General features: G+C 51.3%; 1 protein-coding gene across 2 annotated transcripts; it reads left to right on the top strand.

Moving 5' to 3' along the window:
• Window positions 1–145: 145 nt before the first annotated feature.
• Window positions 146–20,680, top strand: LOC118235949 (tyrosine-protein kinase BAZ1B-like). Of its 2 annotated transcripts, none has more exons than XM_035433866.1 (20): window positions 146–945; window positions 3,247–3,363; window positions 4,715–4,859; window positions 5,259–5,457; window positions 5,569–5,690; window positions 6,116–6,313; window positions 6,719–6,913; window positions 7,364–9,035; window positions 9,292–9,430; window positions 9,825–9,949; window positions 10,187–10,319; window positions 10,687–10,785; window positions 11,193–11,370; window positions 11,862–12,044; window positions 12,591–12,738; window positions 14,478–14,625; window positions 15,215–15,333; window positions 16,909–17,057; window positions 18,869–18,969; window positions 19,670–20,680. In XM_035433866.1, exons 1-20 carry the CDS (start codon window positions 827–829, stop codon window positions 20,346–20,348), a joined length of 4,968 nt encoding a protein of 1,655 aa, XP_035289757.1. In that variant the 5' UTR covers window positions 146–826; the 3' UTR covers window positions 20,349–20,680. The 2 variants fall into 2 exon arrangements, with proteins under 2 accessions (XP_035289757.1, XP_035289758.1); XM_035433867.1 differs by having other exon boundaries at window positions 7,367–9,035.
• The last annotated feature ends 4,235 nt before the right edge of the window (window positions 20,681–24,915 follow it).

A 24,915-nucleotide genomic window follows, 5' to 3' on the forward strand; every position in this document is an offset into this window, starting at 1 on the left:
CTTTAACCCTTCAGTTCAACCTAACATTAAAATTATGACGGGGAGGAGTCAGGAAAAGTGACAGACAGAGTGAAAAGCCAGTGATTATCTGCCGCTAACGGCAGAGTCCTAGAGAAACCAATGAAAATTAATGTAGGGGTGGGATTGAGCTAAACTCTCTTGCTGCTGCCGGGGTAACGGAGTTTTGGGGTTGTGCGAAATGTTGCCGGTGGACTACGAACTCCCGCCATTTTTCAATCAAGATTTCGCCCTCCTTGTTTGTTTTCGTGCGTTTTAGAACCCATCCCACATCGCCCAGTATCTACCGGAAGACGTGCGTGGATCAAGGGCGAGAAGAGAAGGGAAGAGAAAGAGAAAGTGGAGCGAACGTAGCAAGATCACCAGTGTGAGAAAGCGCGCCAGACCTCTCCGAATAGCGCCTCCGCTTGTCTCTGCCGCCTCGGGTACCTAGTTAGCTACGATCGCCGCTTTCCATACGATTGCCTCTTCTAGCACCTCTGTCAAAATCGCTTATCTTGGAGTCTAATTTTCAAGTTCCAGAGGTTTTTTCACGTGGTTTGCATCAATCCAGGACTATGGTGACACCGGCTCGATGGATAGTTCGCAAAATAGTAGGCTAGCTAGCTACATGTGTGTTGTTGTTTTGCATTGAGGCTCAAGTCAACCGGCTAGCTCTCTGTATGTATCCTGAGCACATTGCGTGTTCGGGGAACTCGTGATATACGAAACTGGAATACGTGCTAAGATTTTTTGTTTTTATTGTTCCACAATTGTGATCGAGAAGGGGGTTATTTGTTTTTTCGTCACCTCCTGACCTGCGCTCACGATGGCACCGTTGTTGGGCCGGAAGCCCTGCCCGCTGGTTAAGCCACTAGCAGAGCCACCAGGCCCAGGAGAAACCATCTACACCATCGAGCACACCAAGGAGGCCTTTCGGAACAAAGAGTATCCTTCTTGCTGTGTGGATCAGCGCTAACAAGCCACTCTTGAAACGAAATGTGTGTGATTCGTCGCTAGTTAGCTAGCAACCACAAATGTTCAACTCATTCTTGTATCACTGTCTACTAGCTATCTGTCATATTCTTCGTCTTATGTATTTCGTGTTGGTAGTTAGCTACGTCAAGTTTCAGAAGCTTGCTGTAGCCTTTTTTTAATTGGGTAGGAAGCTGGTAATTTAGCGCCTGGCTCGCTAACTTCGCTAGCTCATGCAGTAATGTTGAGTTTATATGTCAGCTCTATTGGCCCATTGTTGCCAGCTGCACCCGATCGCCGTCTTGCTGGGTAACTTCGCTAATGCGACTAAGCCGTTTTATAGAAGTTACACAACGAAAACATCATGGTTGCAGGGAGCTGACTAAAGCCCTCGTTGTTTGCGTGCTTGAAGGCTGGTTGGAATAACGTGTAAGTGACCTGAACGTGCAATCGACGGTCTTTGATAGACGTTAGCAAGTTGACGAGAATAGCAATCTGTCAGTCGTTGCCCACGCTGTCGTTCACCGGCTACGGTGGACTCTATTGTTTCAGGGAGTTTTAGGTGTTGCCATTATGCATTTTGAAGGAAGTGTGGCGACTTCTGTTTCATAACTGATCTGTTCATTTCAAAGCTTACTCGAACGCGATGTTCAGATTGTCAGCGAGAACGCTTCATAGCTCGCTGCTTTTTGGCAACTTTCACATTACACATTGTGTTTAGTCTAGTGAGGACGTTATACGGTGTTTTCTCCAAATGGGCGGTTTGGTTATCCATAATTGAAACTCATGTACCCGGTGTCAGTGTGTATTTATCTTAGCACGCATCTGGCTCGGTAGTTCGCTGGAGGATGTGGCTCCGCAACTGCATAAGACTCAGGTGTTCTTAAGATCGAAATCCGACTCCAGCCGCGTGCGACCTGATCTATTACATTACATTACATTACATTATAGGCATTTAGCAGACGCTCTTATCCAGAGCGACTTACACAACTTTTTTTATTATGTTTTACGTTAATTTTCTTGCATTTTGGATTAGTCGAAAACTGATAAGGACCCCATGAATAATATAGTTTTAGATGGCAGTAACATTTTTGTTGACTTCCTGATGATTATTATGGAAATGATTTATATTGTCATTTACTTGACGACGTTGAATGCCAGGTAATTGTGCATTGCACTCCACTAGTTTTAGCCATCGTAATTTCCTGAATGCATGCGGCCTGGTCGGGTTGGAGGAATTGTAGGCCGCTCAGTTGGGTTGAATTTCAGTCACCCGTCAGTAAGCACACCTGAAACGCCTCTAATCTCTCCATGAGTTCGTAGTAATACTTCGATGGCTCACGGCAGATTGTTTTTTTTGTAATCAAATTCGAGCTCTATACGACCAGGGGTGCATGTTGGTTCACGTATTTTTGGTCTTTACTGCACCCCTCTCTGAACGCTCCTCTCGATCTCTGTTTGTGTTCAGTCCACAAATCCAGTTGTAGTTTTTTCCAAAGAAAGATGATGCACAAGTAAGACCGGAATTCAGTTTTTTCCCTTTCTTTTTCCCGGGAGTACAACCAAGCTTACGTGCGTTTGACTGTCGTTTCCCCTCCCACTGGGACTGAGCCTGTTTTTTCCATAAGGATTATTTGTGAACTATAAACTGTATCAATTTAATAAATGTTTTGGTAGCTGAATGAGTTGTCTTTGAAACTAGACCTGGAGTTGTTTTATGGTTCCTGTGTATTGATTGCATTGATTAGAATGACCCGAACCTATCCCATTTCTACCTTTGTTGGGCATGATTGATGACGTACGTAGTGACAGCACTGCTTTTATGGATGTAAACCTTTACCACCTTCAACCTCCTCCTGTTAGCACTCTCATTCTCAGGGGGGTTTTGACCACTGTGGAAGAAATTGAACCTGGCGGTTCTTGGTGTTTGAAGCCTCTGACGCTTCACAGTGTCTTCTCACAGCCTTCCATTTGGCCACGCTACGGCATTATTCAAATGTATGCCACGGATTGGGCCGCGTCGGTCTCCAGGCCCTTAATTATTGAGCGCCACCGCTACAGATTTGCATCAATAATGAATGACCCTTTCGCGCACGGAGCCCCGCTGCGGGGCTGCTGGGATGCCCCTTTGTTTAGGGCACCCCGGAATCTGGGCTTCTGGAAGCAGATGCTCCGTATGAGAGCAGGGGGGTTGCGGCGTGGCGTGGCGTGGGGTACAGGTAGCAGCACCACGTTTTCATTTGTTTATATTTTTTCCTGAGCGCGCGCCTCCAGGGAGTACGAAGCGCGCTTGCAGCGGTATGGCGAGCGCATCTGGACGTGCAAGAGCACCGGCAGCAACCAGCTGACTCACAAAGAGGCCTGGGAGGAGGAACAGGAAGTCACCGAGCTGTGAGTGCGGCTCCCGAGCGCACGCTAACCGCTCACTCGCCGGTGCTCTTTCTCTCTCTCTCTCTCTTCTCTCCGCCTCTCTCTGTCTGTCCTTCTCTCACCCTCTCTCTCTCAGCCACCCTCCTCTTTTTCTCTTCCGCCCCCCCTCTCTCTCTTGCTCTCGGTTTTTTCTGTTTCTCCCCTCCCACGGTTCTCTCTCTCTCTCTGTGACCCTTTGATCTTCTCTAGTCTTCCTGCGCGACGGTTTCTGTTGTCGTTCGGGCGCATTCGAACCCGCGGGTGAACGAACCGAACGGGCGCAGTGGCCGTGGAAGGTGCCCCCTTCTGTTTCCAGTTTAGAGCGCATGACACACACATGTGCCTTCACTGGGCGTGCTCACATTCCTGCTGAATCTAATTACAGGGCCTACAGGCTGCGATCTGCCTCAGATCCAGCGGTGCCGGAGCCTTAATCTGTCTCTCTCTCTCTCTCTACCTCTCTCTCTCTCTCTCTCAAAGTGGTTAAATTAAAATGTGTTTTTTTTCCCCCCCGCTCCCCAACAATTTGTCACAATATATCAGTTAGCTCCAGTTGGCTTAAGACGTGGGATAATGCTAGCTGCCTGGTTACACTTAGGTTGGGGAAATTGGTCAGTTGGTTTATGAAATTGGACAATATAGATGGGGAATCAAAAGTGAGTTAGATTTTATTTTTTTTAATTAAAAAATAAAAAAAAAACATCTGATTTGTGTGTCTTGTGAAAAACTGTGATCAAATAGATGGAAATGGGAGCTAACTCCCATTAATTCAAGAGGGAAAATAAATGAAAAATAATGTAAATAGTCTCTATTAGCTTTAAGTATTCAATTTAATATTGTTCTCTCTGTAGTCACATCAATGGGCAGAAAATTATAGAAATTATAGTGGTTGGTAAGAGGCCGTTTTATTTGGCATTTGTTTAAAAATACTCAGTGCTACCTATCCTGGGTAATAAAGGTGTGAGACAGAAACAAGTCAGAAAAACTGCACACTGCAGCAGGGAGAGCAGGCGAACTAGCTCCGTGCACCTTGCGTGTTAAAATATTATAATTATCTTAATACTTGCCTTAGGATTCAAAACAAAAAAAACCTGGTTTCAGAAATCATACATAAGCAAATGTCATGCTTCATGAAGGGTGACATAACTCCTCCTTATGAAACACTGTGCCAAATGTGACATAACCCACAATGTCTGCTGGCTAATGGCTAAACATTAGCATGTTTATGGAGGATGCTAGGCTAACTGTGCCTAAGCCTTTATCTGAGACATTTTGTTTGAAGTGTAACTGCCAGCTTTGATGTTCCTCTCTCTCTCTGTGCCTATGTGGGCAGACTGAAGGAGGAGTACCCACCCTGGTTTGAGAAGCCCGTCCTGGAGATGGTCCATCACAACACGGTCTCCCTGGACAAGCTGGTGGACCAGGCCTGGGTGGAGATCCTCACCAAGTACGCCGTGGATGAAGAGTGCGATTTCCTGGTATGTTCAGGCGGCCGATTTGAAACTCCACTGCCACGTCAGTAAGATTTTATGATTACTGTTACTCAGAAGCAGCAATGACATTAAACTGTATTTATACACAAAATTAGTGTGCAAAATGTTCTTAGAAATGGCACAGTCTAAAATGGCACAGACATTGTTGAAGCTCAGGGTTGTGCTTTGTTGCCTGATTATGAGTATACACAAAAGGGGTGCACCCAAAACCAAATACGCATAGCTAGCATAGAAAGGCAAGCGTGTAGCTGGAGCCGCCAAGATACGGAATTGTGGGGGTGGGGGGGGGGGTGGGGGGAGCCCGAGCTGAATACGGGGTCAGCGTCAAACCGAATATCTGCGGCGTAATTCTGACGGAACATCTGTGTTTTTTGGGGCGGGCAGGTTGGGAAGGACAAGAGCCTCCGGGTGAGGGTGGTGAAGGCGCACCCGGTGGAGAAGCCGGAGGAGGACGCCGCCGCCGCCGAGAAGAAGCTGAACGGCGCCTGCGACTCGCCCTCCAGCGACAAGGAGAACGCCGCGCAGGAGAACCAGCGCAAGCAGGCCCCGCCCGAGGAGGAGGAGGGCCGGCGGGACAGCCTCTGTGAGCGCGCGTTCGAATTCGGAAGGGAAATCGAAATGGGTTTGGGCGTTCGGTCCGTTTGAATGCTCAGTGTGTCTGTCTGTCTGTCTGTCGTGTCCGTCTCGGCGTCAGGTGACCGGGCTCGACGCTCGCCCAGAAAGCTCCCCACGAACTTCAAGGAGGAGAAGAAGAGATGGGTCATGCCGAAATTTCTGCCGCTCAAGTACGACGTCAAGCTGATCAACGAAGACAAGGTGAGGGCTTGGTGGCCAGTGCTCGTCACTCTGGCTGTTTGCCATCTTATTTACCGGTTTTCATTTTGTTGAGTAGCAGACAAAATTTATTGTATTTGTAATTTGAATGATGTGTATCAGGCCCAGCTCTGTTCCTGGAGACCTACCATCCTGTAGGTTTTAATTTCAGAGGAAATATGGCACATCTGATTTTACTAATTTGCAGCTCTAAGTGTAGAATGAGCCATGCTTTGTTAGCGCTGGAGGGAAACCCTATAAGATTGTAGGGGTCTCCAAGAACAGGGTTGGGCTGCCCTGCTGTAGATTGTAAGAGTAACCGAACCAATATGAGCAAATACAAGCTAGTTAAAGGGATGTATTTTGCATACAAAAATCCAGAAAGCGGGACTCAACTCCGCCTTTTTTCCGGAATTTTCTTCTTGCAGGTGATCAGCAACGTCCCGGCAGACAGCCTCTTCCGCACCGAGCGCCCGCCCAACAAGGAGATCATGCGCTACTTCATCAGGCACAACGCCATGCGCTTGGGCACCGGGGAGAGCGCCCCCTGGGTGGTGGAGGACGAACTGGTGAAGAAGTACAACCTCCCGAGCAAATTCAGCGACTTCCTGCTGGACCCACACAAGGTATTCTTCCCAATCTCTTTGCATCAACAACCATAGGAGTGCAGATTTATCTTCCAGCAGAAGGCCTTATGAAGTGTAGTTCCAATGATAATTGCATAATGGGAGTTGTAAAATAATATAGTTGGCATGTTTGGGCTGTGTCTTTCTGTATATGGAGGTGCATATATATTAATTTTATGCAATAATTGAACAATTGTTGTAATGTATGAGTGTTTTTGTTCATGAATTGTATGAGTGTTTTTGTTCATGAATTGAATGTCAAGTTAGTTTACTACGAATGACTACATTAAAATTAAACTGACCCCAACTCTGGTATTTAGTGGAATGTACGATTAGAGTTTTGAGGTAGATCAGGTAGATTTAAGACGCACCGTAAAAACGTCGCTTTTCCCTCCTCTGCCGCAGTACTTTGCCGAGAACCTCTCGGCCAAGCGGAAGAGCCTGAGCTCGCCGGACGGCAGACCCGCCAAGAAGCCGAAGACGACGGCCGCGGAGGGGAACGCGCTCGGCGAGAAGGTGGAGAAAGAGAAGCAGAAGAAACAGAGGAAGAAGGTCCCGGGCAACATGCCCCTCAGCCCCAGCATGTGGGGACCCATGCAGGTCACTGGATCTTCAGTTTTCTCCCGCCTGCTGTTTTCGATATGGGCTGTATTTACCTGCTGTGAAAGACTCCTGCGTAGACACAGTTGAAATTAATTCTGGGCGTCCTAATGTTTTCATCTCAGGGGTCCCAACCAGTGACTAACTTGACACTGAGGATCCCCCACCTCAACAAAACAGTTAATATAAATAATAGAAAAACAATTTAAACTGTTTGTCTTTGAAAACATTACCAAACAGCCATGACAGGCTGCAGTGTAGTAGCCATTTAATACACTAGTACATGCAATTGTGTCTTAATTGTGATGTCACCATATCTTGAATCTTGACAAGACATAGGAATGCAACCCACATATTCTTAGAAGGGAAAGCATTTTTTCCCCATTTTTTCGCACCACTAGAATACAGGGGAACTGAAGAGTTCTGACCTCAAGTCTGTGGTTCCTTCAGCAGGTGAAGAAGATGAACGGCTCTCCTCTGAAAGTCAAGAACTCCGGGACCCCCAAGAGCCCGTGCGCCAGCGGCGACCAGAACAACAGCGACGACGACGTCATCCTCCTGTCGCCCGGCTTCCCCAAGGGCGCCAAGCCCGCCAAGAAGCCCGGCGACAAGAAGCGGGCGGAGGCCAAGAGGAACCGGAAGAGCGCTAACGCCGCCGCCAGCGCCGGCAAGAGCCTCAACGGCCAGAAGGCCTCCAAGAAGGAGGGGAAGGACGGCAAAACGCCCAAGATGAAGCAGATGACCCTGCTGGACATGGCCAAGCGCCGGTCCACCGCCAGCCCCAAGAAGAGGGCCAAGAGCGCGGGGCCGGGCACGCCCAAGCTGGGCAAGCCCCTACCGCCCATGGCCCTCCACCTGCTGCGCTACTACAAGGAGAACAAGGGCAAGGAGGACAAGAAGAGCGCGCTCTCCTCCCTGGTCTCCAAGGCGGCCAAGGTGCTGACGGCGGAGGACCGCGCCCGGCTGCCCGAGGAGCTGCGGGAGGTGGTGCAGAAGCGCTGGGAGCTCCTGGAGCACAAGAGGCAGTGGGCGGCCATGAGCGAGGAGGAGCGGCAGGAGGTGATGCGCAGGAAGCGGGAGGAGATCAAGGAGAAGCTGCGGGAGAAGGCCAAGGAGCGGCGGGAGAAGGAGATGCTGGCTCGCCGGGAGCTCCAGCGCCGGTTCGAGGACCAGGAGCTGGAGGGGCGGAGCCTGCCCGCCTTCAAGCTGGTGGACACGCCCGAGGGCGTGCCCAACGCCCTGTTCGGCGACGTGGCCATGCTGGCCGACTTCCTCAACTGCTACGCCGGGCTCCTGATGCCGGACGACCAGTACCCGGTCACCGCCCCCGCCCTCATGGAGGCCCTGGCCGCCGAGAAGGGGGGGTTCCTGTACCTCAGCCGGGTGCTGGTGGTGCTCCTGCAGACGCTGCTCCAGGACGAGCTGGCCGAGGGCTACAGCGAGCTGGACATGCCCCTGTCGGAGATCCCGCTCACCATGCACTCGGTGTCGGAGCTGGTGCGGCTGTGCCTGCGCCCGCTGGACGCCCAGGGCGAGGGCGGGTCCTCCGAGGCCTGCTCGCTGGGCGGGGACCCGGACGGCGCGCCCAGCGCCGAGGTGGTGGAGCGGCTGGAGGCGGCCGAGGTGTTCGAGCTGACGCCCGAGGAGAAGGCCCGCCTCCTGGTGGCGCTGTGCCACCGCATCCTCATGACGTACTCGGTGGAGGACCACGTGGACGCCGTGCAGCAGCGCTCGGCCGAGCTGTGGAAGGAGCGGCTGGCCACCCTCAAGGAGGCCAACGACCGCATGCGGGCCGAGAAGCAGAGGCGCAAGGAGCAGATGGGCGCCAAGGGCGCCGCCGGAGGTTGGGTCAAGGTGGAGGGCGGCGGCGGCGGCGGTGGCGGCGGCAACCCCGCCACCCCGGTCTCCTCCTCCACCACCTCCTCCTCCTCCTCGTCCTCCGGGAAGGCGGACAAGAAGAAGGAGAAGGAGGGCGGCGGCAAGAAGGACGCCGCGGGCAAGGCCAAGCCGGAGCCCAAGCCCGAGCCGGAACCGGAGGACATGATCAGCACGGTGAAGAGCAGGAGGCTGCAGTCCATCCAGGCCAAGAAGGAGAAGGAGGAGCAGGAGAGGCAGAACAAGGGTGAGTCCCGCACGGCCAGCGCCTCCTCTGGCCTATCGGTGAGCGGCGATGCTTCTTCTCACGGCTTTACGAGCCCCTTCTGTGTGTTACCTCTGATGCCCTCAAACCTGTTTTCTGCTTTAAGCTCTACATTCACTTTGAGCGTTCGGGAAGGTGCTGTATAAATGCAATTATTCATACATTGTCAACCTCCCTCTTGTGTGATGTTGTGTGATTAATGCTGTGGGTTTCATGCGTTCGCTGCTTCTTCTGACAGAGCGGATGGAGAAGGAGGCGGAGGAGGAGCGGGTGAGGAAGCAGAAGGCCGCCGCCGAGAGGGCCTTCCAGGAGGGCATCAAGAAGGCCAAGCTGGTCCTGCGCCGCGTGCCGCTGGGAACGGACCGCAACCACAACAGGTAAGGTCCCTGGTGACCGCAGGCCGTGTTATGGCATTTCTCATAATGTCATTTCAACATTGGGCAAAAGGAAACGGCGGCCATTATGGCTCTGAACTGACGTGTCTGTGAATAAGATGGCGGTAAACTCAATTTTGGATACTGCTTCTACTGTCAGGTTATCATTTGATGATGTCACTGGCATATTCAAATAGGATAATCTGTTCTTGTGCCTCATTTTATACGTGTATGTGACTTGTATAATCACAGTTATATCAGTTAAAACTGACTTGAGTATGGTAAACCAAAGTAGTTCTGTTCTCTACTTCTTAGAAGCCCCTTTAAGGAGACCGTTTGGTTTAGCGTAGCGAAACGGTTTAAACTGCGGTGGCTGAGTGCAGCGTGTCTGTTGCAGGTACTGGCTCTTCTCTGATGTGGTTCCCGGGCTGTACATAGAGAAGGGCTGGGTGCACGAGAGCATCGACTACAGCTTCAGTCTGCCCCCCGAGGAGGTGAAGAAAGAGGAGGCGGAGCCCGAGGGTGAGTCTGCTGCCAGCGCGTCTCCTCCTCCTCCTCCTGCTCGCGTGCGGCGCTGCGATACGCCCCGCGTGTCCGCGTACGCGCGCTCAGGACAAGGGCAGAATGACACGCTCCTGGGCCGATAGCGATCAGCGGATTAGCGTCCGTTGTGTGCGTAAACACTGAGGCGCTTGCTCGCTTGCGTTTTGAAAGAGAAACCGCTTCGGAGTCTTTAACGGCTGTCTGTTGCCCTCTCAGCGCCGGCAGAGGCGGAGAAGGAGGAAGAGTGCGATGGGGAGAACAGCCTGAGCGATGAAGGTCAGCAGGGAGCGCTGGCTGTCCCGGAGACCCCCATCGAAACGACCACCCCAAAACAGGGGCAGAACCTCTGGTGAGGAACGCAAGTTGGGTCGATAATGTTGTGTGCTCTTGTCTGTGTTCTTTTTCTAATAAGGCTTTAATTGTTAGGTCAAAATAGTAAGCTGCCAAATGGTCTAAACTGTTTTTATTTTATGACAGGAGTCTAGACTTTTGTTTACTTTACAGTAATGTCTTTGTCCCCTTTTGTACCCCCTTGTGGACGTAACGCTTATAACAGGAAGTGCAGAAAAGTACCCTACGGGTTGTGTAGTCATGCCATAATTATATAAAGTTTGCAATAAACTTTGTCAACACTGTAGTCGAGTTGGTGGGGGCTGGCCAGTGTGATCCGATTTGCTGATATCCCTGGCCCTGCCCCCCTGCCCTGTGATTGGCAGGTTTGTGTGTGACACGCCGCGGGAGCTGGAGGAGCTGATGGAGAGCCTGCACCCGCAGGGGGTGAGAGAGAGCGTGCTCAAGACCAAGCTGCAGTACAGGTGAGGCTCGGGTCCCGCAGGTCCTGCTGGATCAGCTCAGCTTTATTCCATGTTGTGCAAACGCGGGGCTGCTGTTGACCGAGCTGGTGACACATTCATGTCAGTTAAACAAAATGCCGATACTTCTTCCCCGAACTTGTACAAGCGAAATGGATGTAGTATTTTGAAGCGTAGTTTCATAAGGACACATACATAATTGTGTGCACATGCTTGGCAGCAAAGAATATTGCAAAGGAGAGAGAGTATACTGAGCAGTTGCCTGTGTTTCCACTGTTCAGAGGCTGGTAATTGCATGTGTATTGTGGGTATTGAATTGTAATGGGCTCATTGACTGGGCAGAACCAGTTGACTGGTAGACCGTGATGCAGGACGTGAGCGGTACTGAGTGTTTTGGGTTCGCGGCGCAGGTACCAGGACATCCTGCACTCCATCCACCTGGCGCGCAAGACCAACCTGGGCCTGAAGACCTGCGACGGCCACCAGGAGCTGCTCAAGTACCTGCGCAGCGACATCATCGAGGTGGCGTCCCGCCTGCAGAAGGGCGGCCTGGGGTACATGGACGACACCTCGGAGTTTGAGGAGCGGGTACGTGCGTAGAAACGCGCCCCCCTGGCCCCGGGGCACCTCTGGCCATAGCGTAGAACAGGGGAAGAGGAATTACTGTCAACAGGACGGCTGTGGGTCTTTTTTTTCAATGGGACATCTAGAAATAATCAGGAAACGATCTTGATGTTTGACCTCATTTTTCCGGGCAATGTTTGTAGGTTAATGTGTTGGCATAACAGGCGAATGGGTTTGTTTGTAGTTGTTTCTGTTCTGAATTTTCTGGACTCTCCTGTTGAAATGTGATTTTAAAGCTATATATATCACTTAGCTGTTTAATTAACCTGTGCTATTGTGTGGGCAGTCGTAAAATAACCTGTGCAACCAGTCTGTTTCCTCTAAAAGAAGCTAAGCTGTCTGTTGTGCCTGTATTCTTACCTAGCTTCAGCATGGTCTGACCTTGAGTTGTAACCTTTCTCTCTCTCTCTCTCTCTCTCTCTCCCCCCCTCTCTCTCTCGGTTGTTCCCACACAGGTGCGTTCCCTGGAGAACCTGAAGGATTTCGGGGAGTGCGTGATAGCCCTGCAGGAGAGCGTGATCCAGAAGTTCCTGCAGGGCTTCATGGCGCCCAAGCAGAAGAAGAAGAAGCCGAGCGGGGAGGAGAGCAGCAAGGCCGAGGAGGTGGACGAGGAGAAGAGGCTGGCGGCGGAGGCCAAGGTGAGGAGGCGCGACCCTCCGCGTCTCCCAGACCACCGGTCACCCGCCGCGGTCGGTGTACGATGGTTATCCTGACATGAGCTAGTAGGGTTGAGTATGGAAACATACTCAACCCTACTATGGAGCCCCTATGGCACCGGTTCTCATACAACTGCTACCTACCGGACCGAATCACAACGCAGATCTAAGTGCCACGGGCCTTCACTAGCTAAGGTTACACTTGGCCTGTTGACTCGATGCCCATCCCTATTACCTCTCTGCCTGAAGTAGTGGGTTATGTATTTAGCATGTAGTTATGGCAGTTGAAATGTCCTCCTCATTTAACCTACAGTACAGAAAGTGTGATGGTGGGACATCAGACCTCGGCTGCAGAGCTGATTGGTATGTGGGTTGAGAGTCTGGACCGCACAGCGTCCCCACAGGCTTGTCACTCTTATTGGAGAAGGAGCCGCTTTCAAAATCGGTCGACCGCCAGTTCCACGCAGACCGCTGGCGGAGTGACCTTGCCGCCTGACCCAAAGCGCGTTTTCCGTGTGCGTCCTGCAGGTGGCGACGGCGGTGGAGAAGTGGAAGAGCGCCATACGGGAGGCGCAGACGTTCTCCCGCATGCACGTGCTGCTGGGCATGCTGGACGCCTGCATCAAGTGGGACATGTCCGCGGAGAACGCGCGCTGCAAGGTCTGCCGCAAGAAAGGTGAGTCGCCCCCCCGTCTAGCCCCGCCCCCTTTCCCCCACCCACCGAACCCAGGCTCCGCCAGAAACGTCTGAACCCACCATGATGTAAAACGTCCAAACACCATGAAGCAAGTCCTTTGACCACTAGTTGTTACCCCACACTTTGCTTGTGTGAAAGACTCAGGCTGCTCCCTGACTAGTCATATTATACATGCAGATGGATCCCGTCATCTCCTTGTGTTCTTCCAGCTGTCTTTTTGCATAACCAGATCAAGGCCCAACAGCCTCAGCTCCCTCACCTGGAGCCATTTTGTTTGGTTTTACCCTCATTAGAAGTAGTGGAGCTTGGCTGATGGTTGAACCCCTTTCTTTTAATCAAAAGTTTTGAGGAGTTGTAGCTTTGGTTTCATTAATACTGTTCATTACTTTGCATGGACCAGTCTGTCCCATTTCCTTTTGAGCTTGTGTTGTCATAAGTACTCACCAATTGATATTTTCTAACTGGTCTATGTTACAATACAGGCTAATACAAATGGTAAATGGACTGCATTTATATAGCGCTTTTATCCAAAGCGCTTTACAGTTGATGCCTCTCATTCGCCAGAGCAGTTAGGGATTAGGTGTCTTGCTCAAGGACACTTCAACACGCTCAGGGCGGGGTTTGAACCGGCAACCCTCCGACTGCCAGACAATCGGTCTTACCTCCTGAGCTATGTCGCCCCTACAGAGAATTCTCTTGTGTTTCTCAGTGATTTATGTTAATTCCCTAGATGGCACTTCTGCCATGCTACCAGTAGGGGGAGTGCAAGGGCAGTTAGAACTCTTGAGTCGTTGTGGTTTGCTCGCCCTGTTTGAGTAGGGCGATGACAACGGAGATGACAACCGGCGATGCTCAGTTATCTTTGAGGACGTTCGGCTGACAGATTTATCGTGTCCTTCCTAGTATGTTGCGTCCGTGTTTTCAGAACCTTCTCGTTGATTTTAATTGTGGTCGCAATGTTTTGGCCGACCCTGCTGTTCGCCGTCGAAATGTCACCGCCCTGGTGTCTGGCTCCAAACCCCTCCCCCTCTCCGAGCCCGTGGCGCGGAATCGCGTGTTCTCCGTGTGTAGAGTGGCGTCCAGGGTGGGGATGGGGGTGGGGGGGGGGCGAGTCCCGCCAGGAACGCCCCCCCCCCCCCCATCCCGCCGCCTGGCGCCGGTGCCACCTGCCTCTGTCACAATCGCTCCTGGCAGCGGCACCCGTCCGCCAGGGCCTCCCGTCCCGCAGCTGTCCCGGGCTGAGCTTTCCCCACTTCACCGTCCCGTAGAGGACCCCGGGGGTTCAGCCCTGCCGCCATTGTCCTCTGGATATCCAGTTCCCTTCTGTTTTTAACACTGAGACGGTCACATGGTCCAGCTCGGGATATCATACTGGTGTAACTTCTTATGGTCGTACATTTTAATGGTCTGCTGGAGAGACATCCTCTCTCTGTAAAGGGTCATCAGGTGCAATAGTTGAAGGGAAATTGTGGATTTACTGTCACATAATTTAGTCCAATTTCATTTTAAACATATATGCATTTAAGCTGTGATTGAACTTTAGTTTCTCTTAGTAAAAATGGCATTTATTTACCATTACATTTATATTAGTAGATATATTAATCCACAGGATAATTAAGTTTGTAAGTGGTCTTGCATGCAGGCTTTTTGGAGCGAAGGGAGTTGTGTGCTATGAGTCTGACCCTGTCCCGCCCCCCCCCCCCCCCCCCCCCCCCCAGGAGAAGATGACAAGCTGATCCTGTGTGACGAGTGCAACAAAGCCTTCCACCTGTTCTGCCTCCGCCCCGCGCTCTACTCCATCCCCGAGGGGGAGTGGCTGTGCCCCGCCTGCCAGCCCGCGGTGGCCCGCCGATGCACCAGGGGGCGGTACGCACCCGGGCCAACCCCAAAAAAACAGCTTCACGCACAGAGCTTCTAAAACGAACATACAGAGAAAAAGAACACTGCTTTATACCCTCAAGTGGATGTTTGTTAATGTGCTAAATTCTGCCACAAGAGTATTTGACAATCTCAGAAATTATATCTTCTAGTTGCTCAGATTCCAGTTTGTCATTCAAGGGTATGAGTGTTTCCCCGAATCATCAGGGATATGAAATATGAATGTGATTTTTGATATGATTAAAGGGTTAATTAGTACTGCGCTGCTACATGAGGTTTACATTATCTTTTAGGGATTTTGCACATGCACTTACGCAGAGTAACTTAAAGTGCATGCAGCATTGTTAGTGTCACAGCTGATGGTGTCATTGCACAAAGCTACACGGCAGTGTTTTATGACTGTGTGGTTGTCATTTGTGTGGAGATGTTGGCAGTTTCCTGCTTTTGAATTTCAGATACTGAAAAAAAAAATCTTGAGTACCTTTTTGTCTGCGTATTCTCGAGTAAAAAGAAAAACTGCATCAGAGCTGTCAAAAACTTGGGTAGCTCGTTAATTTCAATGTGTTCTGTTTTGCAGAAACTATAATGAAGACTCTGAGGAAGAGGAAGATTCAGAGGAGGAAGAGGAATCAGATGAGGAAGAGGAAGATGAGGAGGACGAGGAGAATAACGATGACAATGAATTTGGACACTATTGTAAGTTTCTCTGCTTGTGCTCTCTATGTAATTAGACATGGGCCGTGTCTGAAACGACACACTGCCTACTATTGAGTATGCAAGCTGTATGCAACTTGTATGCTCAATAGTAGGCAAGTGTGCTGTTTCAGACATGGCCCTGGTTGTCTTTGTTAGAAGTCCAGTGTCCTTTTTATAATGTAATGGGAGGATTAGTGGCAAAACTTGTGTGATTTGTGTTGCACCATAAATGGAGGTGCGATCTGTATGAAATAATGTAGCTATTGTCTTAATCGTGGGAATATGCTGTTTACCGTTATCTTTTGTACCAGAGTGTTTAAGTAGACATTTTTAGCAGGGATGCGTCTGTGGTCTCTGAAGTAATAAACTGTCCGCTGGCAGTGCAGGAACGAGAGGGGAATTATTTTTCCCGAACTCTCCTCTCAGCTCTGCGAAATCTGTGTGTTTAATGGGGCGCTAATGTAGCGAAGCACTTGCTGTGATAGCAGAGGGTCAAGTAAACCCCCCCCCCCCCCCCCAAAAAAAATTGCTGACAGGCAGACAAATGGGCAAAAGCTAGCCTATACCCTACCTACGCTATGTCCGTCAGCCAAAACTGCGAGCTTGTAGCCCAGCCCCTTTTCTCCGAAGAGCCAATGGGGTGTGAAGGCGGGGCCTGTCGTGCGGTGATGTAATGCTCAGAGCCACGGGCCGGGGGGCTCCTCCCCCTCCTAACGGGCGGCAGCAGGGGCAGGGATCTGGGGCAGGACAAAAGAAGACTTGAGCTGGAATAAGGTGTCGAGGGATAGGAATGCTGGGAATTCTCCTCGCATTATCGTCCGTGGAGCTCCCGTTCGGGGGGGGGGGGGGCTCCGGGGGGGGCGGGCGGCGGCGTTTTGATCGCTTTGTCTCTTCAGTCCGGTTTAGCACATCGTATGTGGCAGGGTGATCTCAGTCAGGCCCCCCCCCCTCATGCCCCCCCCCTCCGCAGCCAATGCAAGGCTGTGAAATCGGATGGAATGTCTGGGTTGTGAAACCTGGGGGGGTGGGGGTCGTCACGGCAGGGGGAGACAGGGGTGGGGGTGGGGCTGGGGGGGGTCGTCGTGGCAGGGGGAAATGGGGGTGGGGGGGGGGGGGCGTGCTCATTAGTGTTCGCAGGCGAGCGCTCACACCGTAAGTCCCCCGTATTTTCGTGCTCTCCTGTGAGTTTGGGGTGTAGGGGCACGAAGGGCTCCCGCTGAGCTTGTCTCTGTCTCGCCGCTCTGCCCCCCCTCATGGGCCCCCCCCCCCCACCCCCGCGGGTGTCTGTGCCCCCGAGTGGCAGAAACACACAGCCTGCTGTGATACCTGTGTGTGGTACGAGCCCCAAGTGTCCACAAAACACGAGCCGGCTTTCTGACAAGAAACTTTCTGAAAAATTAAACCAAAAATTAAAAGCAAGGGTTGATGTGACACAAGATCTCGGTTTATTTGATGTCTGAATCATGAATGTGTGGAGTTGGGTAATCACTGGCTGTGTGCTGGGTTTTGAAGGGAACCGTCTGAAAGATGGCGGCCGTGTTCATGGTTTGTGTTTTGTCTCTTTCTCTTCTCCAGTGAGATCGCGGAAGGCTAGCAAGGGCAAGCGCCCGTCCTCACGCCCCAAACCCGCCCCCAAGGCGCCCCCCAAGAAGGCCACCCCCCCGAGTTCCAGGGCCGGCCGGCAGAAGGGGTCCCCCGGGAGCCCCCCCGACAGCGAGGAGCCGGTGAGATCGCCGTGACAACGAGCCCACACCACTGCCGTCGTTTTGGGAGGGTGGGGGGGGGGGGGCGTTTGCCATACGGTTCAACAGCTCCCTCCTCTTTCAGTGCGGCCTGGCTATTTCTGTCCACTCCCCCACACAGATCAAGCGTTTCGTTATTTCCACTTGAAAAGTCTTTTCTGTGGGGGAGAAAAAGGTTACAATTTCCGAATTTTTATTAGTTTTGCCATTTCCAGCATGTATGTATCTTCTGTAATCATTTCAATTACTTTTTAAACCCCGCCCCGTTGCTGATTGGAGCGATATTTTTAGCTACGTTTGCGGCGTTTTCTTTTTGATAACGGCGATGAAAAGGGCTTTGTCAAAGCGTTGTCAAAAATCAAATGCCTACTCAAAAAGTTTTCTGGTGCATTTCAAATAGTTTGGGGAAAAAAAAAAAAGAATAACTTTGAGCGCTCTTCAAACGCACGCCAATTTCCCCCCCCGTTCAGCTTTCTCGCAGATTGCAGTCACGGCTCAGTCTTAACGGCTCTTTGAAACCGCTACGCTTTTGAAGTCGGCGATAACGGTTACGCCAAAGGGACTGTGACATCTTTGCTGGCACCAAAAAAAAAAAAACACATAAAGTGATATTTATAAAATGGCAGGACAGTGTGCTTTTAAGCGTTCCTATTGGCCCTTCGGCGGCACCCTGTAAAGAGGCTTGATCTTACTGGTCGGGATCGTCGGTGTGGTGAATGCGGTGAAGGTCGTGTGTGGCGCTACGTTGCTAAAAACACTCCGGAGGAGTAATATGGGACTCGGCAGGGTCCCCTGCCCCCTTCCCCACCTCCCCCCCAGTGGACAGGTGCAGGCTGGTTTTCATCAGGTGGGGGCTGCTGCTGCTCGCACGCTCTGACAGCGCTGCGCCCCCCCACCCCAAAACCCTCCCCCCCCCCACAGCCGCGCCTGCCGTCTTCATTAGCCGCCCGCCGCTCTGTCCCGCTCCTGATTACCAGCTGACCCGGGGAGCCGGCGGAGTGGAGTCGGCCGGTCGCTGCCGCTACCCGCTGCCGCCGCTCGCCAGGCGAGAGAATCCCAGCTATGGGCACGCGCCCCCCCCCCCCCCCCCCCCCACTGCCCAGGGGCCTGCTGGCATCCTGAGCCCCCAGGACACCCACTGACTGGCTGACAGACAGACAGACAGACGAACAGAATGGCACGGTGGGGGGGGGTGGGGGTGGGGGGGGGGGTGGTATTTGCACGCGTGCCGTTGCATTGTTTGAGCGCTGGTCCCTTGAGAATCCAGACTTGAAAGGGCCCAGCCTATCAATATTGCAGGCTCACTTACGCGCTGGTTTTTTGTTACTGGTGTGGCCTGATCAGAAGCTGTGTGTTTCTCTGGGAAGGGATTCTGTGTGTGTGTGTGTGTGTGTGTGTGTGTGTGTGTGTGTGTGTGTGTGTGAGTGTGTGTGTGCGCGTGTGTGTGTATGCGCTATATATGGACACGCTCCATAAATCATGAATTATTATTCTTATGGAATTTTATTTATTTTTTGAATGAAAGACAAATGGCGACCAGTGAAGTTGCTTCACCCCACATTTGATATCTGTAATATCCTAGATGAGAGACGATGAGGGAGTGAGACTGAGATAGGGAGACCCAGAGAGACAGCAAGAGAGACTAACTGGGTAGATGTGCGTTTGTACAGACACACAGAGTCGGGTGATGTGTGTGTGTGTGTGTGCGCGTGTGTGTGTGTGTGTGCGTGTGTGTGTGTACCTGGCTCTGCTCTGGGGTGTGTGACCGGTCTTCCCTCTCCCTGCACACACAGCCCAGCTCCAGGCGCCGGGTGAGCAGACAGGAGCAGGACCTGGGGAAGTGCGAGGAGGTCCTCAACAAACTGATCAAGTTCCGCTACAGCTGGCCTTTCAGGTGAGACCGGGCCCCGCAAACCCACCTGACCGGGCCCCACAAAACCGCCTGACCGAGCCCTGCAAAACCGCCTGACCGGGCCCTGCAAACCCACCTGACCGGGCCCTGCAAACCCACCTGACCGGGCCCCACAAAACCGCCTGACCGGGCCCCTGCAAACGGCCCCTAGGACAGTGTGGCCCACAGTTCACATGAACTGCAATGGCGGGTAGAAAATCAGTGAAATCTGTTTCCCATAGTAGTTCCCATGTCTTTAGAGGAGAAAAGATGGGTGGATAGTTGACTCATTTGAGAAAGTTTTGAGGGAAATAACGCGAGTGCTATTTCTGTTTTAGTGTCTTGTAAACTTGCCGTCCCCTTGGACCAGATCTCTTGTAAAAGAGATGTTTTTGCCGCAGCGGTCCTCGTTAAATGAAGGTTAAATGAAGGGGCTACTGTGTGGCTCACTCTGTGAAGACGCGGGGTCCAGAGCAGAGAACACTGGTGATTAACCCTGTGTAGAGTAGGTTTTCTGGAATGTTATTTTTTTTCAGTGTTCTAGAACTACATTGTTTTCAATTACCAGTAGTAATTGTGACATCAGCATTTGAATGTTCAGTTAAAAACATTCTAATCGCATATTTGTGATCTTAGACCTTAAAAGGTTAAAAATGAGGGTAACAGATGGCTGGTGTTCACCCCCCCCCCCCCCCCCGTGCAGGGAGCCGGTGTCTGTGGAGGAGGCGGAGGACTACCTGGACATCATCTCCAACCCCATGGACTTCCAGACCATGCAGCGCAAGTTCTCCGAGGGCCAGTACCGGCACAGCAGCGACTTCCTGGAGGACATGAAGCTGGTCTTCTCCAACGCCGAGGAGTACAACCAGCCCGGCAGCGCCGTGCTGGGCTACATGGCCAAGACCGAGCAGCACCTCGTGGAGCTGCTGCACCGGCTGGCCCCGGGCCTGGGCTACCTGCGCCGCCGCGCCCGCAAGTGGGCGGAGCCAGAGCCCCGCCCGCAGAACGGCAAGCGGAAACGGACCGCCAAGCGGGACGAGGAGGAGGAGGAGGAAGAAGAGGAAGAGGAGGAGGGGGGCAGGCGCCATAGCGCGCGGAGCAGGAGGCAGAAGTACGAGGAGAGCGAGGAAGATGAGGAGCAGGAGGAGGAGGAGGAGGATGGGGGGGGCCGCCCGCGGAGGACGAGCAGGCGCACGGCCGCAGGCTCCGCCCCCCGCGGTTACCGCGAGCAGGAGAGCGACAGCGAGCGCGAGGAGGCGGAGAGCAGGCGGGCGGGGCGGCGGCGGAGGCGGAGGGGGAGGGGGGGAGCGGGCGACGGGGAGCACAGCGACGAGGACAGGGCGGGGCCGCGGCACTCCAAACGCCAGCGACTGTCCCGCTGAGGAGCGTCCCGCGGAGAGAGGGGCGCGGCCGGCGTCCCTGTCCTTTCCGACGCTCGTTCAGGAACTCTATCTGCTTTCGCTCTAAACGGACACCTCCAGGGCCCCGCCCCCTGCCCCTGCCCCTCCCCCAGATTATCAGACTTCATTTTATGTTCATATTTTGAGAAAAAAAAAATTTGGTATTTGTAAGGTGTTTATTACTGGTGAAAATATTTTCAAATAAGAGAAGAAAAAAAAAAGTATGTTTTAGTATTGAAGATTTTGAGCTCTTATAGGATTTAATTTGAGAACTGTTATCAGTGCGATTAAAAGCGGAACTCTTTGCAGTTTTAGTTTGTCACCCTGGCCAGTGTTTGACGTGGACGTCTTTGTTAGGAGAGCCGCTAAAGAACAAGCAAGGTTCTGGGAGAGAGGGGGGTCGGCAGGGAGGGAGGGGGCGTCGGGGGGGGGGGGCATTGACAGCTGTGTGGAGAGAGATTTGGCAGCTGTGGGATGAACTGTGGTGATTTTTTTTATTTTTACTCTTTTTTTTTTTTTGTTTGTTTCCACGGGACACCGAGTCATCGTCCCGTGGCCCCCGGACGGGTCCCTCTGGGGGGGGCGGGAGTGACACACCAACAGGATTCGTCTTTTCAAAAAAAAAAAAAAAACAACAAAAAATAAAAAGAAAAGAAAAAAGAAAATTTCTAATTCTAACACATTCAGGTTCTTCATTCTATATGCAACACGACGTCTGTAACTGCAGCTCTACTGATATGCAAAGGGGTTTCAAACTCGTAGGAAGGGAACAACAGGCCGAGCGTCTGGCCACAGCACAACTTCTCAGCATTCGGGGGCTCTGATTGGTCCAACGTTCAGGTGGGGGGGGCGTCGGCCTTCCCCGATGCTCCGCCCCTTTGTCTCGGAGTGACAGGTGGCACCACTCCTACCGTAGCGTGGCGCCCTCTTTTTTTGTGTACTTTCCTAGCAACGAGCGAAGAGGGGGTGGCCAAGTTACCCCCCCCCCCTTCAGCTGCACTACCTCTTGTGTATAGTGATCATAAGCAGTGCGGGGGGCGGGGGGGCAATGCACTGCTCAGGAGTCTCTTGCTACATTTCTATTTAACAGTTAGCATCCGGTTGCATTTTTTCTTGGCCTGAGCGCATGAAAAAGTGTCGACCTGGATGGATGTGTAAAAGACAAATGTATGTATATATGAATAGACTTTTTGTTTTGCAAAATTCGGATGAGTTTATAGGCAGGGTTTAAGCCTCTAAAATGGAAAATATAGAACTGACGGCAAGTAAAAATGCATTCTGTGCATTGGTGCATTATATACCAGCTCTGTACTGATGCAGTATATACCAGCTCTGTACTGATGCAGTATATACCAGCTCTGTACATGTGCACTATATACCAGCTCTGTACGGGTGCACTATATACCAGCTCTGTACGGGTGCAGTATATACCAGCTCTGTACCGGTGTAGTACAGACTCAGGTCAGCAAGGACACGGTAGACTAGCTGCAGCTATGTGCTATGTGGCGATTTCCCCACAGTTTAGTTACTAAAGAACACAAATTCCCCTCTGTTCCCTGTGGACTGCGTGGGTGGACGGCTTCAAGGCTAGTTCATCTGGTCAAATTCCATAACCCAAACTGACAGTTGCCAAAACCTCCTTAAAATCCAGTTGTCATCCGTGGAATAAATATTTGTAAATGGGCGAAAATGGCGCCTTTCTATTATTAATATTCCAAAGTGCAGTACGCTTGCTTGTTGCAAAAATATTTTGCTGAGGTTAGAGTAGAATGTTTTGATCTGTATGTTACAGGTAATGCTTAACGCTTTATTTTCTTTTTTTTTTGCTTTGCATTAAACTTGGGCAGAATCTGTCACAACTCTTTCCATTTCCTACCTGTGCGCAAAAAAATGATGCAGTTCCGTCTGCCACCAGCAGGTGCTGCTCTTGTTTTGCGTTTTTGATGAAGAGCTGGCGCTTGGAGCAGAGGTCCGTACCAGTCTTGTCTACAGGCTGCCTCCTGTTTCGGCTGCCTCCTGTTTCAGCATCTCCTGCCTGGTCAGTTTGCCATCTTGGCTCGCTCTGTCCTCCGCTATAGGGAGGAAGAAGAGGCAGCATCTGACGCAAAGCGTCAACTCCCCCGTCGTATCTGGAATTAGCCATTTAGCATCTTCAGTCGCTGCCCCTGGCAACAGAAACGTGGCTAGCGCCGATGTTGCAGGGAAGTGCACGTGGTGCTAATTTAGGAGAGGGTGTCATGGTTCTGTCCAAAGTGCAGAGTGTGCGTGTTCGTGGTTCGTGTTGGTCCTGTGCTGTATTGTACAGTGTAGTAGAACACCTTGGGGAGCCATGCGTATTTTCCCTCCGATCCTGCGGAGTCGCCAGTCGCCCTCACTCACTCGTCGCCGTGGCGACTGCGCCGATCGCCGTAGCGACTTGACCCGCTTGGGTACTAACGGATTATTACTGTCGGGATCCAGAATCTACCTTTTTAAAAATACAATTTAAAAAAAAGCTCTTGACTATCAGAGCCATCCGGTTACAGGCTGGCTGTCTGCTGTACATTTTCAAATCTTTGTTTACTAGGTCTCAAGGTCAGTGACAGTTCTGGGTCGTTTTTTTCGGGGTTTTTTGTAATAAGCTCAGAGTGGAATGGCGATGGAAACCGTGGAGGCTCCTTCGTGATTCCAAAATAAGAACTCAAAATAAGAACTTGTTTGCATCTCAGATTTCTTTGTAAAAATCAGCATCCCAACCATCACTGCCAACTTTTATGTATTGGGACGCACTTGTAGTCGAGGGATTGGAAGTGTTTCTTTCTCTCCCGCTCCCTCCCTCCCTCCACCTCCCCTTTTTAATAAAAAAACATTCTTAATGTACAAGACTTGAGTTTTTTTTAGTGCCATAAATTCTCACTGAATTCTTACCGACTGTGACAACTTAATGGAGTCACAGATGTAACTGTATTGAAGTTTCAAGTTTATCATGCCAAAGCACCTTGCATTGGTTCTAAATTGAACTATTGCTGTCTTGAAAAGGATTTACATTCAGACCTGTGTATGATTCTGCATTTAGCCATGCTTAATTTTTGTGTTAATTAGGATATCGTTTAATTATGGACACTTGTTTCTGCTGGACCTCGCTCATGCTAGCAGAGATCATTTAGCATCGCCAGATACTAGGCTTCTGCATTCCTTCAGTCCTCTGCTTTCAAAATACAGGAAACTCCAGTTGCTAACAGACAAAGCTACCAAGCATCCAATACCACTGTATCGGTCTCACCCTTTTAAGTTATTTTCAGAAGATGCGAGAAAACGTTTTGGCTGCAGCAGTAGAGAGCCTGGACTTTCTACGTTAATGCAAGGAGTATCTGGAGCGTTTTAAAACTGTGTTGTGCCAGGTGCTTCTGTGTGAGCCCTGAAACCGCGCTCAGTATTGCGTGTGCAGCGCTTCCACGCGTTCCAGTGCTTCACACGCATGCGGTCCTGCAGGTTGCATGGCGACCGCTCCCGCGCTCTCGTGCAGTAGCCGTGCTATGTCTGCGTGATCACCGTCACATATTCTCACACCGCTGCCAAGAGCTCGAGAGGTAGGTATGTGTCCTTCAATGGACTTTGCTTTAAAATCGGCCAATGATGAGAGGCCACAATAATGGGGCATTTGTACAACTGTTACTGCTGAATGTGTGCACTTAAATGAATGCACGTACACAAATTTGTCTCGTGACACCTTTATTTATAATCTTTATGGAATTGTAATGGAGTTTTTTAGAATGTATCTTCTGAAGGGGGGTTTGTATACAAGTGGTTGTGACAGAAGGGGGAAAAAAAAGAAAAGTTTTTTTGTAGTTGAAACAAACCTGTTAAAATGAGAAGAAATCTAGTCAAAGGGCTTCATTCCAAAGGAGAGCAGTTTGGGGGTATAATGCACCCAGGAGAAAACACACACCTGTTGGGATCGTAATTGCCCCCCTCCCCCTTTGCTGAGGGGCACCTGCCTGCTGTCCAGGGGGGGCTCAGGGGGTCATTCTAACGCGCGCCAACCAGGTGGGACCTCGCCGTTATTACTGCTGTCGATCACCTGGCCCGGTCTCCGCACTCACCAGCTGGCGGGCGCGCAGCCTCTTTATTACCAGCCGCTGCTCGTACCAAACTGCCTTCAAGGTCCCGTCCTTTCAGAAAGAAAAAAAAATTAACATGTTTTCAGCAGCCGGGGAACAAAATATATGCATCCACCTTTGATCTTTTTTTAAACATGTGTTTTCATGCTGTCTTTCGTTTTTGGCTCAAGGGGTCTGAACTCTTTATTTGTTCCCTCTCTGAATGCATAAATGCATTATTAATAAAAGGCGAACCCGTAAGTTGGCACGGGGCTCGAACGGGCCCGGCCCTCCTCCCGCAGGAGCCGCGTTTTGGTGAAAGGCGGATTGTTTGGTTTGCGTCTCTGCTCCAGCCGATGAATATGAATGAAAGTTCTATGATTAAAAGTCTCAAAGCCTTCTTTGGCAAATTATCAGTGCCGTCGTTTACGACACTAGCAGTTTTCTTTTTAGCACGCACGCATGGAGCT

The sequence above is a fragment of the Anguilla anguilla genome, chromosome 9 (genome assembly GCF_013347855.1).
Source record: "Anguilla anguilla isolate fAngAng1 chromosome 9, fAngAng1.pri, whole genome shotgun sequence".
Taxonomy (NCBI): domain Eukaryota; kingdom Metazoa; phylum Chordata; class Actinopteri; order Anguilliformes; family Anguillidae; genus Anguilla; species Anguilla anguilla.